The sequence below is a fragment of the Schistocerca cancellata genome, chromosome 2 (genome assembly GCF_023864275.1).
Source record: "Schistocerca cancellata isolate TAMUIC-IGC-003103 chromosome 2, iqSchCanc2.1, whole genome shotgun sequence".
Taxonomy (NCBI): domain Eukaryota; kingdom Metazoa; phylum Arthropoda; class Insecta; order Orthoptera; family Acrididae; genus Schistocerca; species Schistocerca cancellata.
Genome location: NC_064627.1, coordinates 663492628 through 663508142, shown reverse-complemented (window position 1 = coordinate 663508142; position 15515 = coordinate 663492628). Strand labels below are relative to the sequence as shown.

The window sequence follows — 15515 nt, the reverse complement described above, 5'->3', positions numbered from 1 at the left end:
GTCAATGGTGAATATGGTGAAATCTAAGTGTAGAAATAGTTATGGGATCCTCGTCTTTGTCTTTGTACGGTTGGCTCTGACAAACTATTCACTAGATTATAAAATCTTGCCAAAGATATGCAAAGCCATTTAGCTCACTAAACTTTGTTTAGCATTTACAGTACTGTATATTTTAATTTTTTTCATGTTTGTAATATGCTAAAAATTGAATAGTAAGCCTACAAGTTTTATGGAGAGAGAATTACATTTTATGTATTCTGTGTAATAAAAAAGATTAATTTTGGCTACAGTGTTGTTTTGTGCTTAAAACTTTATGAATTTTTAAGTCTGTAGATCTGTAAATTGAATAAACTGCATATAATTGATCTCAGGCCTAAAAAGATTGAGCATTCCTGAATTGGATTATGGGTTTTTTTCTGCAGATCAGTCTGAATAGGATTGGGTCATTAAAGTAGTTTTGTGTGTTGATGTATAAAAGAACTGACGAAGTCCCTCTGCCACGTACCCTCTGTGGTAAAGTGCAACAGTAATAGAACATTTGTCCACAGAGAGGTTGATGATTGAGCAGCCAACCTTCAGGTCACAGGTAGATAGCGACGTAGTTTGAGTAAGGTTTGGAGTTTTGGTAGTTCTTCCAAGGGAGATTTGGTAAGGGTGCTAGAAGTGAGGAATTCCTAATGGGCCTAGTGTGTCCAGTCTTGGGGAAAGATAGAGGTTGAGATTTGTGTTGGAACAGTTCTAGGCTGGGTATGATGCTTGCTCTGTTGGTTGTGATTTTCAGATGGGCAGTTAAATTGTATTTCAAATTTAGGTTACAGGTGAGTGAAAGATTTTTTATTATGGCATTGTGATTGAATTTGGATATAGGGACTGAAGGCTACATCTTTTGAAGGAATGGCGGTCTCTGGATCAGTGAGGGAAGTGGATGAGAGATTTAGGACAGGATGGAGACTGCGATTGTGAGTTGCTAGAGTCTGATAGTGTCTACTGTTTGGTTTGAATAGGATATATGCTGGAATTGGGAAACAAAGTGTGAAAAACAGATTGGTAGAGGTGGGTTTCTGGTTGTGTGACAGGATGTGAAGGGCATAAGGTTTGAGGTATTTGACCAGAAAGATGGATAATTTGCCCAGTTGGTATGAAGTGTTTTGTTCAGGTTAATGCCTGGCAAGCAGAGAAAGATGGTGGAGAGTGGGAGGGACTGTTGGGGAAGGGAGGAGGGGGGGGGGGGGGGGGAGGAGGAGGAGGAGGAGGAGGAGGAGGAGGAGGAGGAGGAGAAGTCAGCAGGTGAAAGGGATAGGAATGCAATGCTGTTAATGTTTTATCAGGACTTTCCATTATTGAGATTTGATCAGTGTATGTTCAATAATTAATTTGAAAATTAAACAACAGTTGGTTGATTTTTATGAATAAGTTTCATAAGACATATTTGGTTTCACCTTTAGATATAAAATCTGTGTGCATCATGATGTTTAAAACAGTTATTTCTCAGTTCTAGTAGCCATAACTGGCATTGTAAGATGCTCACTAGATCTTGTCTTGATATTTTATTTATCATATGATTAAAGAGATTCTAACATCCACAAATAATCCTAAATATTTTGACCTGTCTGTCTGTGTGTAAACAATCCCTGATGTTGGTGTTCTAGTTACTTATTTTATTCATTTATTTTTAGAGTCTTGACTATGATGTCTGTGAAAACTATCTGCTTCTTGATGAAGAAAGAAGAAAAGGATATAAGTTTGTTGTGAAAAAAAATGTGGCTAGATGGATAATATTCTTTCTAATTGGCATACTTACAGCTTTTATTGGTTGTTCAGTTGATGTTGCAGTTGAAGAACTTTCAGACATAAAATACAGCTACATGAAGTCCTGTATCCTTTTCTGATGCTAATGATATTCATTTGAAAATTTAGTGTTTAATTACATTTTTACTTAAGTTTCTTACTTCAAGAATGAATGTAACTTCATTTGGAAAACTATTAAACTTTTAAGGAGGAATGTATTAATACACTGTGCTTTCCCTGTTGTTGGTGCACATGGTTTTGGATAAAACTGTTGGAGTTCATTGATTCATGAACAAATCTAATATGGGATAACTAATAAAATGACAAATCATTTTATTGTTTTAGATGGGTCTTAGTTCACCACTAATATAGAAAACTGTTATGAGTAAAGTTAAACTGGAAGTAATTTGTCGTCATGCTGGTAGAGTTGTTAGCTCTGCTTTTTAAATTTCCACAGAAATAATGGGAGAAGGGGGGGGGGGGGATGGGAGAGGAGATCATTTACATACTCTCACTGTTATGATCTTGAGAGCTGCAGTGTACTGTGGTTCTCTCTCTTTTATTGAACATCAAAGTAACATTAGTAGGAGCCTAATATAGTAGGTCTTAAGTTCTATTAGAGAGAGTGGTCTGTAGACAGTACTTTTAAACTTGTTACCATAGACCTATCTCCTTTTTCCATATTCTGTGGTGTGCACCTTCAGCCAATATGTGTGCCGCAGATGACACCAAAAACATAAAATTGGCAGGCCATTCTTTTCCTTTCCCTCTCTGGAAACGTTCAGGCTTTGATTATTAAAGGAAGAAAAAAGGATGATGGCCTCAAGGGCTAGTCCCTTTCCCCACTCCAAAAATTCATCCATTTTTGCATTTAGCCATACCTTCAATACAGTATGGATTAGCAGAAGTTAGGTGGGGGTAGGTGGTCATAGGTGGTTACACTGGACAGAGATTACAACAAGAATTGTAATTGATGTACAAACCTTGAGATTTGGAAATTTCATAGAGTTTGACTTTGGTTTAAATTTTAAAAAATGTCAGATTCGTAAGACTCATATTTGTTGAAAAATTATGTTGGTTGGAACATGGGAGGAATCTGATTTGTCTCTCAAAGCACTCAGTATTTTGAATGTATAAGCCACCAAGCATGTGGAGAAGACAGTATGTCTGCTCCAATTTTATGGAGTGTTTTTCAACCGTAGCTCACTTGTTAAATAGTGTGTGTCTGCTCGACCTCCATACTTGCAGATTCTCGATGTGATTCACCATTAGGGAATCGGGCTGGGCTGTGGAGCCTTTAGGATCAGTCCGTTCACAGAATCTGTGCTAAAGCTCAGGAACCACTACTCTGTCAGATGGCAAATCCTCATGGTGTGGCAAGCATAAAAGACTTTACAGTTCCGCAGTTACTTGTACACCATACTACTGCTCACTCACCTATGGAACAAATCTCTAATTACTACTTGAGAGCAACGAGGCCCATTGTGATTTGTGCAAAAGTTTTTTTTTTAGAAACTGGTGTCGAAAATGTGGTGCTGGTCTTTAAAATGCATCACCACGAAGATGACATTCAAATTGGCAAGAAATGTACTGCATGTTTGGATAGGCAGATTATCAGGATTTCAGTGCAACCATGTAAGTTAGGTAGGAAAGTAGGTTGTTTTTGAGAAGCTCATGTTAGATCTCATGTAAGAAGGAGAAACATAAAAATGTTTCAGAACTATATTGCTGTAGGATTGTGACATATTGAGAATGTTGTTTGGCACTCAGTGATATTACTGCTTGGTATATTAAAAATCGTGTGTCTGTTATGTGAATATGGAATCAATGGGTTCAGGAGGGCCATACTCAGCATCATCTAGTATCTCGAAGACCCCATGCACCTAGCGCTCAGAGTGACAGACATATTGTGCACTCGGCTGAGCAGGAGAATACGGCCATGGCACATGCTTTGCTCGAATCACAAACTGGGCCTGTTTGGAGCAAGACAGACATCCACACAGACGGTGGTGAAGTCTGGATTATTGTGGACTGTAAGCACAGCCACCATTTCACAGCTTCCCTTCAGACAACAGTGGTGGTATCAACAGTGGCATACCCATAAACAACAACAACAACAACAACTGCTCACAGCAATGGCACCATGTAGTCTTTTTAGAGGTGAGTTCAGATTCTGCGTACAGCATCATGATGGATGAATCAGTGTATAGAGGTTCTGAGGAGAACCTACATGTCAAGGTTACAGTTTATTGCTGTACATGGTACGTCCAGGTACCTTTGAGGTATTTTTGGTATTTGTGTTTCAGGCACATGTCTCCCTGTTGTACAATGGACCCTCTGTCCTGTGAATGTGGATGCCCAGTCCATGAGGTGAACCTCTGTGTTCTGCAGCCCATGTACATTAATCACCACCACCATCACTCCCCACACTTGCCGGATTGCCCAGTTTATACGAAGGAAAAGAACATGGAGGACTAAAAGTCCCTTGATCATTTATCCTACATCGAGGCTTGTCAGAAATATGACTGTCTTCACCCTGTGTCTAGGATGTTTGACTTTGTCTCTATTATGTCCTTCCTCTCCCCCTTCCCTACAGTCCCACATCCTCTCCTCTGGGTGCCGCTCCCCCTACCTGGTCAGGAAGTGTCCTCCTTCTAACCCTCCCTCCTCCCTCGGGTGTCCTAGGGTTAAGTTGCTTGAACACATAGTGAACCAGTAGATGTGTTGGCGCCTTGCATCTCGGGGTATTCTGGCTCTGCCTCAGGGTGGTTTCTGCCAAGACCATTCCTCTGCTGATAATCTGGTTTACCTTGATTCTGCCATCTAAACAGATTTTGCCCAACCTGAACACCATATATCTGTCTTCTTCGAACTTGCAGGCTTATGACACCCCATGGCAACACCACATCCTTGCTACCCTACATGAGTAAGGTACCTGGGATCCACTCTCAATTTTTATCCAAAACTTCCTTGCACCATGCATGCAGTTTGATTTGGTGCTTCCCACAGTACACCCGCCCCCCCCCCCCCCCCCCCCTCCAAATAACCGCAGGGCTCCATATTGTCTGTCTCTTTCTAGTAGCCATCAGTGGTCTAGCAGCAGCAGTAGCAGTGAGGTCCTCAGTATAACCCTCCTTGTATGCTGATGACTTTTGCCTCTAATGTTGCTCCTCTAACGTGATGTCGCTGAATGTTGACTGCAAGGCTCAATATGAAAGGCGCAGGCATGGATCCCCACCCACAGCTTATGGCTTTCAGCTGCCAAGACTCGTGTCATGCAGTCCTGTCTATATCGTACTGTTCACCCACAATCAGAAATTTATCTCAACAAGTAACTACTCAGTGTGGTGGATTACTGCTTTTTACGACCGGTCTTTGATTGGTATGGATTCCCCATCTTCACCAGCTTAACCAAAAATGGTGGCTCCACCATAATAAACTTTGCTGCCTGAGTAACACCATCTGGGGTGCAGATCGTGCAACCTCTTTGCAGCTTTACAAAGCCCTGATACAATCATGTCTTGATTATCGGAGTGTGCCATCAGCACTGCAGATACTAGATCAGATACACAATGCGGGGATCAACTTGACAGGAGCCTGTCAAACTAGCCCTGTGAGCAGCTTACTCATGGAGGCTAGGGAGTCTCCATTGTGAGTCAGACAACAACAATAGCTTGCCAGTTATGTTACCCACATTTGCAGCTCTCCTAAGAATCTGAATTACCATCTTCTCTTTCCAAACACGATAATCCATCACCTGCGATGGCAATTCTGATCAGGGATTACAATCGCAATCTGCATCTGGTCCCTCCTCTCTGAACTCTAGTTGCTTCCTCTTCCAACTCTCCTCTGGGTCCACTCATGTACACCTCCATGGTGGATCCCTTGGCTACAGCTTCATCTTGACCTGTCACAAGATCTGAAAGACTCAGTTCCTCCCGAGGCCCTCAGTCACCAATTTTTCTCCATCCTTGGTGCATCCCAGTAATCTGTAATAACGGTTGCTAGTCACGTGGACTTTGTTTATACTCACTGGGACATGCTGAAATACTGAACTGCGTTCCTTGTCAGAGGGCTCTAGTATTTTCACTGCGGAGTTGGTAGCCATCTCTCGTGCTCTTGAGGATATCCGTTCCTGCACTGGTGGGTCCTTTCTCATCTGCAGCATCTCCTGAGCAGTTTGCAAGCTCTCAACCAGACTTACCCTCGCCATCCCTTGGTCGTTGCTATCCAGTGTTTCCTGTATGCCCTTGAACAATGTGGATGCACATTGACCTTCGGCAGGATCCTGGGGCACATCGGGATCCCAGAGGAGGATTAACTTGCTGATAGCCTGGCCAAACTGGCTACCAGTAAACTGACTTTTCAGATCGGTATTCCAGAAACAGACCTGTGATCGGTGCTATGCCATAAAGTTTTAGGAATCTGGAATATGGAATGGCTTACTATGACATCAGCAAACAAATGACTAGTGATAAAGGAGACTACAAATCTGTGGAGGTCCTTCAAGCAGGCCTTTTGCAAGGAAGCTACCGTCCTTTGCCAGCTCCACATTGGTCATACCTGGCTGACTCATGGTCATCTGCTCTGTCACAAGGACTCACTCCACTGTCATCGGTAGAGCACTTTTGTTGCATGCTCTGCCCAGATTGGGCTGTGGCTGTCTGAGCTTGGTGGTCCAGCCCAGTCGTCACCCTACCTGTGCTTTTACTCTTCTTATTTTCTCTTGTGTTATTTGTTAGTCATCTTTATCTTCTCTCTCTGTGTGCTTCTCATGCCCAGTCTGTGTTGCTAGTCTACCCTACGCAATTTCTGAGTGGAATACCTCTGGTAAGCGGTGGGGTTAGGGGTGTATGTCCCCTCACTGCACCCTGCTTTCAGTGGCTCCCTCTTGCTTCCTAGATTGGGCACCTTGCCTGACTTTCATTCTCTGTCTCTTTTTCTTCTTTTTGTCCTGTATCTCAGCTTTGTTGACCTTTGGCATAGACCTTGGGGTTTTCTTCTCCTGGGTTTCGTGTGGCAGACTATCTCTATTATACAGTCATATAGACATGCCTGTCTGAGGAAAAAGGGACTGGTGATGTAGTAGTTAGGTCCCTTTGACCATCCTACCACCCATCCATCTATCTATCCCCCCTGCGGGTCCGGGGATTAGAATAGGCCCGAGGTATTCCTGCCTGTCGTAAGAGGCGACTAAAAGGAGTCCATCCCCCTCACGGGGGTAGTTAGCGCCTGCGTCCGGAGACGGACGGTTTCACGACCTATAATCGTGGTCTTTTTGGTTTTTTCACTTCTCGTTTCTTCCTTCCTTTTGTTGGTTCCTTTCTTTGCTCTTCTCCACCTCACTGTCTTCCTTACTCTTTCCCTTGACATCTCCTTGCCTTCTCATTGCCTTTTTCTCCTTGCCTTCTCATTGCCTTTTTCTCCTTGCCTTCTCATTGCCTTTTTCTCCTTGCCTTCTCATTGCCTTTTTCTCCTTGCTTTCTCATTGCCTTTTTCTCCTTGCCTTCTCATTGCCTTTTTCTCCTTGCCTTCTCATTGCCTTTTTCTCCTTGCCTTCTCATTGCCTTTTTCTCCTTGCCTTCTCATTGCCTTTTTCTCCTTGCCTTTTTCTCCTTGCCTTCTCATTGCCTTTTTCTCCTTGCCTTCTCATTGCCTTCTTCTCCTTGCCTTCTCTGGTCTCCGCCTCGGCATTTGAGACAGTCTGTCCTCTTTCTCCCTCTCTCTCTTCTTTTTCCTCTTCTTCCTTCCTCCCTGTGCGTGTCTGAAGGCCGACCCACGCGTTCGCACGCGTAGCCGGTGACGGGGTAACGCGTAAGTCCCCGCCCTGGGTAGACATGTAAGGCACGCGCGTACCCCCTGGTAAAGGCCAGGCCCGGGGAGGGGTGATTGCCTGAGCTGATACCTTCTGACCATGCCGATTGGTCCCTCCGTCTGTTTCTCGGGAGGTGTGACCTGAGGTGTAAACATTCACCTAAGGCGGGAGTGCCCTCTGAGAGGGTCCCCACAAGGAAGGAGCGCGCCATCGGAGACGCTGGCAATCATGGGGGATTCCTCCGCAATGGATTCTACTCCATCGCTTTCGACTTCGACCCAAAAACGGAAACGTGACCAGCCAACAGTGACAAAAGTACTACCGCCTGCCCCACAGTTCCTCGTAGTTTCTCGCACTGAGGACGGAAAGGATTTTTCCTCTGTCAACCCTTTTGTTATTCAGAAGGGCGTTGATGCCATAGCCGGATCTGTCAAATCTTGTACCAGGTTGCGTAACGGCACCTTATTACTAGAAACTGAGAATGCCTTTCAGGCACAAAAACTGCTTCGGGCCACCCTCCTGTACACGTTCCCTGTCCGGGTGGAGGCCCACCGAACTTTGAATTCGTCTCGTGGTGTAGTGTATACTAGCTCCCTCGACGGATTGACTGACGAGGAGCTTCAATCTTTCCTCGCTGAGCAGGGCGTTACGGCTGTCCATCGGGTCATGAAAAAGGTCAACAACGACCTTGTACCGACCCGGACACTCTTCTTGACCTTCGATAGTGTTAAGCTGCCATCGCGCATCAAGGCGGGCTACGAGGTTATTTCTGTTCGCCCCTATGTCCCGACACCTACGCGCTGCTACCAGTGTCAGCGTTTCAATCACACTCGACAGTCTTGTTCCAATGCGGCTAAATGTGTCACTTGTGGCAGGGATGCCCATGAGGGTGACTGTCCACCTCCGTCTCCTCATTGTGTGAACTGTCAGGGTGACCATGCCGCATCCTCCCGCGACTGTCCTGTCTACAAGGACGAACGTTGCATCCAAGAAATTCGTGTCAAAGAGAAAGTGTCCACCTCGGCTGCTCGCAAGCTATTGGCTAGTAGGAAGCCCACGCTGCTCCCAGCGGGGAAATATAGTACTGTCCTCGCCTCTCCTCGGACTACCCGGGAGGTCGCAACCCAGACATGCGATCTGACCTTCAGCACCACGGTCGTCCGTTCGGCCAGTGCTAAGATCGCGCGGTCGACGTCTCCTCTTCCTCCCATCACACCACAGACACCAGCCACTTCCTCAGCTTCTGCTAAGTCGAAGACACCGAAGTCAGATGCACGGTCCTTCAAGAAGGAACCATCCCGTGCAGACTTCCTCCGTCCCTCGACCTCCCAGCCTTCGACCGATACTTCCACCAAACGTCCTTCCAAAAAGGCGCATAGGAAGCACAGTTCTCCTTCTCCGCCACGGCACATCTCTTCTCCTGCGCCACCCAGCGGTTGCCGCCCCAGGCCGTCATCCGTTTCGCCTGGCCGCACCGCCGGTAGCCGTACATCTGGCCGTTCACCGGCGGAGGAAGCTCCCCCTCCCGGCCATCCTCCCGAGATGGCCGATGACCCTATAGACCCCATGGACGATGACTGTCCGCCTACTGATAGCGGCGGCAGTGCTCGCTCGAAGCCAGGCCCTAAGCGGCCTTCGAGGTGACCCCTTCTCTCATCTTCCTTTTCTTACGATGGCACTTATTCACTGGAATATTCGCAGCATTCGCTCCAACCGAGAGGACTTGAAGTTGCTGCTCCGCTTGCATCGTCCGCTCGTCGTAGCCCTCCAGGAAACGAAGCTACGCCCATGCGATCACATTGCCTTGGCACACTACACCTCTGTGCGTTTTGACCTACCCCCTATGGTAGGAATCCCAGCTCATGGAGGGGTTATGTTGCTGGTCCGGGATGATATTTACTACGATCCCATCACGTTGCACACCGGCCTGCAGGCAGTCGCCATCCGCATTACTCTCCCCACTTTTACGTTTTCCTTTTGTACCGTTTACACTCCCTCGTCATCTGCCGTTACCAGGGCAGACATGATGCAACTTATTGCTCAGCTACCTGCACCGTTTTTGTTAACTGGAGACTTCAATGCCCACCATCCCCTTTGGGGTTCTCCAGCCTCCTGCCCGAGGGGCTCCTTGTTAGCAGACCTTTTCAACCAGCTCAATCTTGTCTGCCTTAATACTGGCGCCCCTACTTTTCTTTCGGACACATCTCATACCTATTCCCATTTAGACCTCTCTATATGTACTCCCCAACTTGCACGCCGGTTTGAGTGGTATGCACTTGCTGATACATATTCGAGCGACCACTTCCCGTGTGTTATCCATCTCCTGCAGCATACTCCCTCTCCGTGCTCCTCTAGTTGGACCATCTCCAAGGCAGACTGGGGGCTCTTTTCTTCCAGGGCGACCTTTCAGGATCAAACCTTCACAAGCTGCGATCGTCAGGTCGCACACCTCACGGAAGTCATTCTCGCTGCTGCTGAATATTCCATCCCTCACCCTACTTCTTCTCCACGTCGCGTACCGGTCCCCTGGTGGACCGCAGCATGTAGAGACGCTTTACGTGCTCGTCGACGTGCTTTCCGCACCTTTAAACGCCACCCTACAGTGGCGAATTGTATTAATTATAAACGATTACGTGCTCAGTGTCGTCGTATTATTAACGAAAGCAAGAAAGCCAGCTGGGCTGCTTTCACAAGCACCTTCAACAGTTTTACTCCTTCTTCTGTTGTCTGGGGTAGCCTGCGCCGGCTATCTGGCACTAAGGTCCACTCCCCAGTTTCTGGCTTGAAGGTCGCGAATGAAGTCCTTGTGGCCCCTGAGGCTGTCTCCAATGCCTTCGGCCGCTTTTTCGCCGAGGTTTCGAGCTCCGCTCATTACCACCCTGCCTTCCTCCCCCGCAAACAGGCAGAGGAGGCTAGGCCACCTGACTTTTGCTCCTCGAATTGTGAAAGTTATAATGCCCCATTCACCATGCGGGAACTCGAAACCGCACTTGGCCGATCACGGTCCTCCGCTCCAGGGCCTGATTCTATTCATATTTAGATGCTGAAGAACCTTTCTCCTGCGGGTAAAGGTTTTCTTCTTCGTACATACAATCGCATCTGGATTGAGGGACATGTTCCCGCATGCTGGCGCGAGTCTATTGTTGTCCCGATTCCTAAGCCGGGGAAGGACAAGCACTTGCCTTCCAGTTATCGACCTATCTCACTTACCAGCTGTGTCTGTAAAGTGATGGAGCGAATGGTTAACTCTCGATTGGTTTGGCTGCTTGAGTCTCGACGCCTACTTACAAATGTACAATGTGGATTTCGTAGGCGCCGCTCTGCTGTTGACCATCTGGTTACCTTGTCGACCTTCATTATGAATAACTTCTTGCGGAAGCGCCCGACCGCGGCTGTGTTCTTTGATTTGGAGAAGGCTTACGACACCTGTTGGAGGGCGGGCATTCTCCGCACCATGCATACATGGGGCCTTCGCGGTCGCCTCCCTCTTTTTATTCGTTCCTTTTTAATGGATCGACAGTTCAGGGTACGTGTGGGTTCTGTCCTGTCCGACACCTTTCGCCAGGAGAATGGGGTGCCACAGGGCTCAGTTTTGAGCGTCGCTCTGTTCGCCATCGCGATCAATCCAATAATGGATTGCCTCCCAGCTGATGTATCAGGCTCCCTTTTTGTGGACGATTTTACCATCTATTGCAGCGCGCAGCGTACACGTGTCCTGGAGCGCTGTCTTCAGCGTTCTCTTGACCGTCTTTACTCCTGGAGTGTCGCCAATGGCTTCCGTTTTTCTGCCGAGAAGACGGTCTGTATTAACTTCTGGCGCTACAAAGAGTTTCTCCCACCGTCCTTACGACTTGGTCCCGTTGCTCTCCCAATCGTGGAGACAACCAAATTTTTAGGCCTTACCTTTGACAGGAAACTTAGCTGGTCTCCACATGTGTCATATTTGGCCGCCCGTTGTACCCGTTCTTTAAATGTCCTCCGCGTTCTCAGTGGTATGTCGTGGGGAGCGGATCGAACCGTCCTACTTCGTCTATATCGGTCGATCGTCCGCTCCAAGCTGGATTATGGGAGCTTTGTATACTCCTCTGCACGGCCATCCATCTTACGCCGCCTCAACTCCATACAACATCGGGGTTTACGACTTGCGATCGGAGCATTTTATACCAGTCCCGTAGAGAGTCTTCATGCTGACGCTGGCGAATTGCCGCTCACTTACCGGCGCGATATACTGCTTTGTCGGTATGCCTGTCGGCTACTGTCAATGCCCGACCATCCGTCTTATCGTTCCTTTTTTGACGACTCTCTCGACCGTCAATACGGGTTGTATGTCTCTGCCCTGCTACCCCCTGGAGTTCGCTTTCGTCGCCTCCTTCAACACCTTCATTTTTCACTCCCTGCAACCTTTCGAGTGTGCGAGAGCCACACGCCACCTTGGCTCCAGGCTCAGGTCCGCGTTCACCTTGACCTCAGCTCGCTCCCAAAAGAGGTCACCCCCAGTTCGGTCTACCACTCCCGTTTTTTGGAACTTCGTTCGAAGTTCATCAACATGACTTTCATTTATACAGATGGCTCTAAGACCAATGACGGGGTCGGGTGCTCCTTTATAGTCGGGGCACAAAGTTTCCAATACCGGCTCCATGATCATTGTTCGGTCTTCACAGCTGAGCTCTTTGCCCTCTACCAGGCTGTTCTTTACATCTGCCGCCACCGACATTCTGCTTATGTCATCTGCTCAGATTCCCTGAGCGCCATCCAGAGCCTCAGTGATCCGTACCCGGTTCACCCTTTCGTACACCGGATCCAACGCTCTCTTCAGCGGCTGGTGGACGTCAGTCCGCCAGTTAGCTTTATATGGGTTCCTGGCCATGTCGGTATCCCTGGGAACGAAGCTGCAGATGCCGCGGCCAAGGCTGCGGTCCTCCAGCCTCGGACAGCTTCTTGTTGTGTCCCTTCGTCCGATTTTAGCAGGGTCATTTGTCGGCGCGTTGTGTCGCTGTGGCATGCCGATTGGGCTGCACTTACCGACAACAAGCTTCGGGCCTTAAAACCTCTTCCCGTGGCTTGGACGTCCTCCTCACGCCCTTCTCGGCGGGAGGAGGTCGTTTTAGCAAGGTTAAGGATTGGACACTGCCGGTTCAGCCATCGCCATCTGCTGACGGCTGCGCCGGCGCCGTTCTGCCCATGTGGGCACTTGCTGACGGTTAGACACATTTTAATGTCCTGTCCCGATCTTAACCAACTGCGCCTCGATCTTAACCTGCCTAATACTTTCGATGCCGTTTTAGCGGATGACCCACGAGCAGCTGCTCGTGTTCTTTGTTTTATCAATTTGACAAACCTCGCTAAGGACATTTGATGTTGTTTTTTAATCCTATGCCTGTCAGTCTCTTTTAGCGTGTTTTCCCTTTTAGTTGTTGTCAACTTGTGCCTCGCGGTGCATTTTTAGAGTAGTCAGGGCGCTAATGACCATTGAAGTTGTGCGCCCTAAAACCACAAAAAAAAAAAAAAAAAAACCCATCCATCTATTCCCCAAACCCCTTCCTCGGTTCTCTGTGACCCCTCCAGGTGTGGATTTGTGTCTGTTTCAAATTCCTTTTGCTGAGTCATCAGCTGACTCTTCAAAGGTGGGGTATACAATGAATTTTGTGCAATTAAGGGGACTCTAAGCACGTGGCGTTCTTCCTTCCAACTCTACCAGTGGGAAGCTGCCATCCTCTGCCATCTTTGTATCAGCCATACCAGATTGGCCCATGGCTTTTTACTACATAATGAGCTGCCCCCCACCTGCCTTTGTATTTGCGGGGCCCCCACTCACAATGATCCATATTTTGTTGGACTGCCATTAAAACTAAATATGTGCTCCCACTCTCCTTGTCACTCTTCTTCTTCTTCTTCACAAAAGTGGTTTGTTCTCCGAGATTTAGGGGTTTTGGAGGCTTTCAGCTTTGCCTCCATGCTGGCCAGGTCCCTTACCCCCTTTCTCTCTACATTTTGTCCACTTTTTTGTGACATTTTATTTCCTCTTTCCTTGTTCCTTCTTCCTCCAGTGTTGTCCCTGTTGTGCCTTAGTAAGGTACAGTGTGGGCACTGGGATGGGTCGGGAACAGTGCTGGTGCCTTGTCGGCATATGCTCTGAGAACCCCCCCTCACCCCTCCCACCCTTACTCTCATCTCTCCCCCACTCTTCGTCGTCACATTGCAGTCCCACTCATTCTCCATCTGTTGTGTGAGGACATCTTCCTGGGTCCGATTTCCACCATGCACTATGCAGTGTCGCTTTCTGCACCGATGATGACTGTGGACTTCTTAGCACCTCATATCCAGCACAGTAGCCAGTCCTTTGTGGTGGGGCCGTGATGTAGGCCCCTGACAACACTGGGATTGCTCTGCTGATGCCTGCGACGTTGACTCCCCACATATGCCAAGGAGTAGATGCCCATCTCCCTGGGGCATCGGGACTCCCAGCAATGGCCATCCTGCCTACTGGTGGTCTGCCCCCAGTAGTCTCTAAGTGGGCAAAGTCTAACTTCAATGCTAAGAAATGACCCCAAATCATCCCCTCCCTGGCCACACCATGGGAGGAATGCCAGGCTAAGGAGGACAGTGAAGCTTATTCACCCCGGTACCTCGTTTGTACGAGAGTTGATGGGGAATCTTTCGTGTCCATGAAGTCTCAGTTTTTTGTGGAGCATGTGGAGGACAAGTTTGGGGAGGTGGAGGACTTTTCCAAAATGCACTCTGGGTCTGTCTTGATAAAAACAGCATCCTCCGCCCAGTCCTGGGCATTACTCACTTGTGACAAGTTGGGGGATGTTTATCATCACGCCCCATAAATATGGTACAGGGTATCATATTCCACAGGGACCTTCTTTTGCAGTCTGACGACAAGCTGTACACTAGTTTAGAGTGATGAGGAGTTCATTTCGTCCGGCGTGTCCATCGCAGTCAGAGGGATAATTAAGTTGCCACTGGTGCTTTCTTCTTGGCCTTCGAGGGTGACACATTACCCGAGAAGGTCAAGGTGATGGTCTACCGCTGTGATGTAAAGCCATATATCCGTCCCCTGATGCAGTGCTTTAAGTGCTGGAAGTTTGGCCATATGTCTTCCCACTGTACTTCCAGTGTTACATGTCAAAATCGTGGAAGTCCGTCACATCCCAATACTCCATGTGCTCTGCCTCCCATCTGTGTCAACTGCAGAGAGCACCATTAGCCTTGCTCGCCTGACTGTAGGATTCTCCAGAAAGAAAGGAAAAATCATGGAGTACAAGACACTGGACCGACTGACCTACACTGAGGCTAAGAGGAAATTTGAGCGCTGACATCCTGTGGCTACGAGCTCTTATGCCGCAGCTACGAGAGCAGTTGTCGCCCCATCAGTTCCTCAAATTCCTGTCACCTATCAGAACCAGAAGACTACAGCTGCCCTCTTGTAGGTGGGGGGCGCTTCCCTCCATGTTGCTTCCGCACCACCTACTTCAGGTTGCAACTCTCCCCCGAACCATTGGGGATATCAGTCCTCATCCCCCCCCCCCCCCACCCCCCCTCCTGAGCTGGAGAAACGTAAGTCTTCTTCAGCTCCTCTGGCTAGGAAGGGGTCCCTTGGATTACTCCCTTCTCAGTTTCCTGGTAGTGGGAAAGACGACACCCCGAGTGGCTGAAGAGCCCAGGAGCAGCTGGTCATACAGCTACACGCTCATTGTCAGTCCCAGAGACTGAATCAGCGAAGTCCTCCCATCCAGGGAAACCCAAGGACCAGTGAGAGAAATCCAAAAAGAAGGTTGCAAAGACCAAGGGAATTGTGGTGGCCCCCACATTACCGCTACCTACAACTCTGTGTCTGCAGATGAGGTGGAGATTCTGGCGTCCGCTGAGGACTTAGATCTCACTGGACCTTCAGTCCCAATGGATA

The 15515-nt window shown here is 48.1% G+C and overlaps 1 protein-coding gene across 1 annotated transcript in view; it reads left to right on the top strand.

The window, feature by feature from the left end:
• The window catches only part of LOC126162357 (H(+)/Cl(-) exchange transporter 7), a 218265-nt gene that overhangs the window by 63436 nt on the left and 139314 nt on the right, over positions 1 to 15515 (top strand). The window contains exon 3 of the mRNA XM_049918811.1: positions 1677 to 1875. Coding sequence (XP_049774768.1) covers positions 1677 to 1875 — 199 coding nt within the window. The remainder of the gene's footprint in view (positions 1 to 1676; positions 1876 to 15515) is intronic.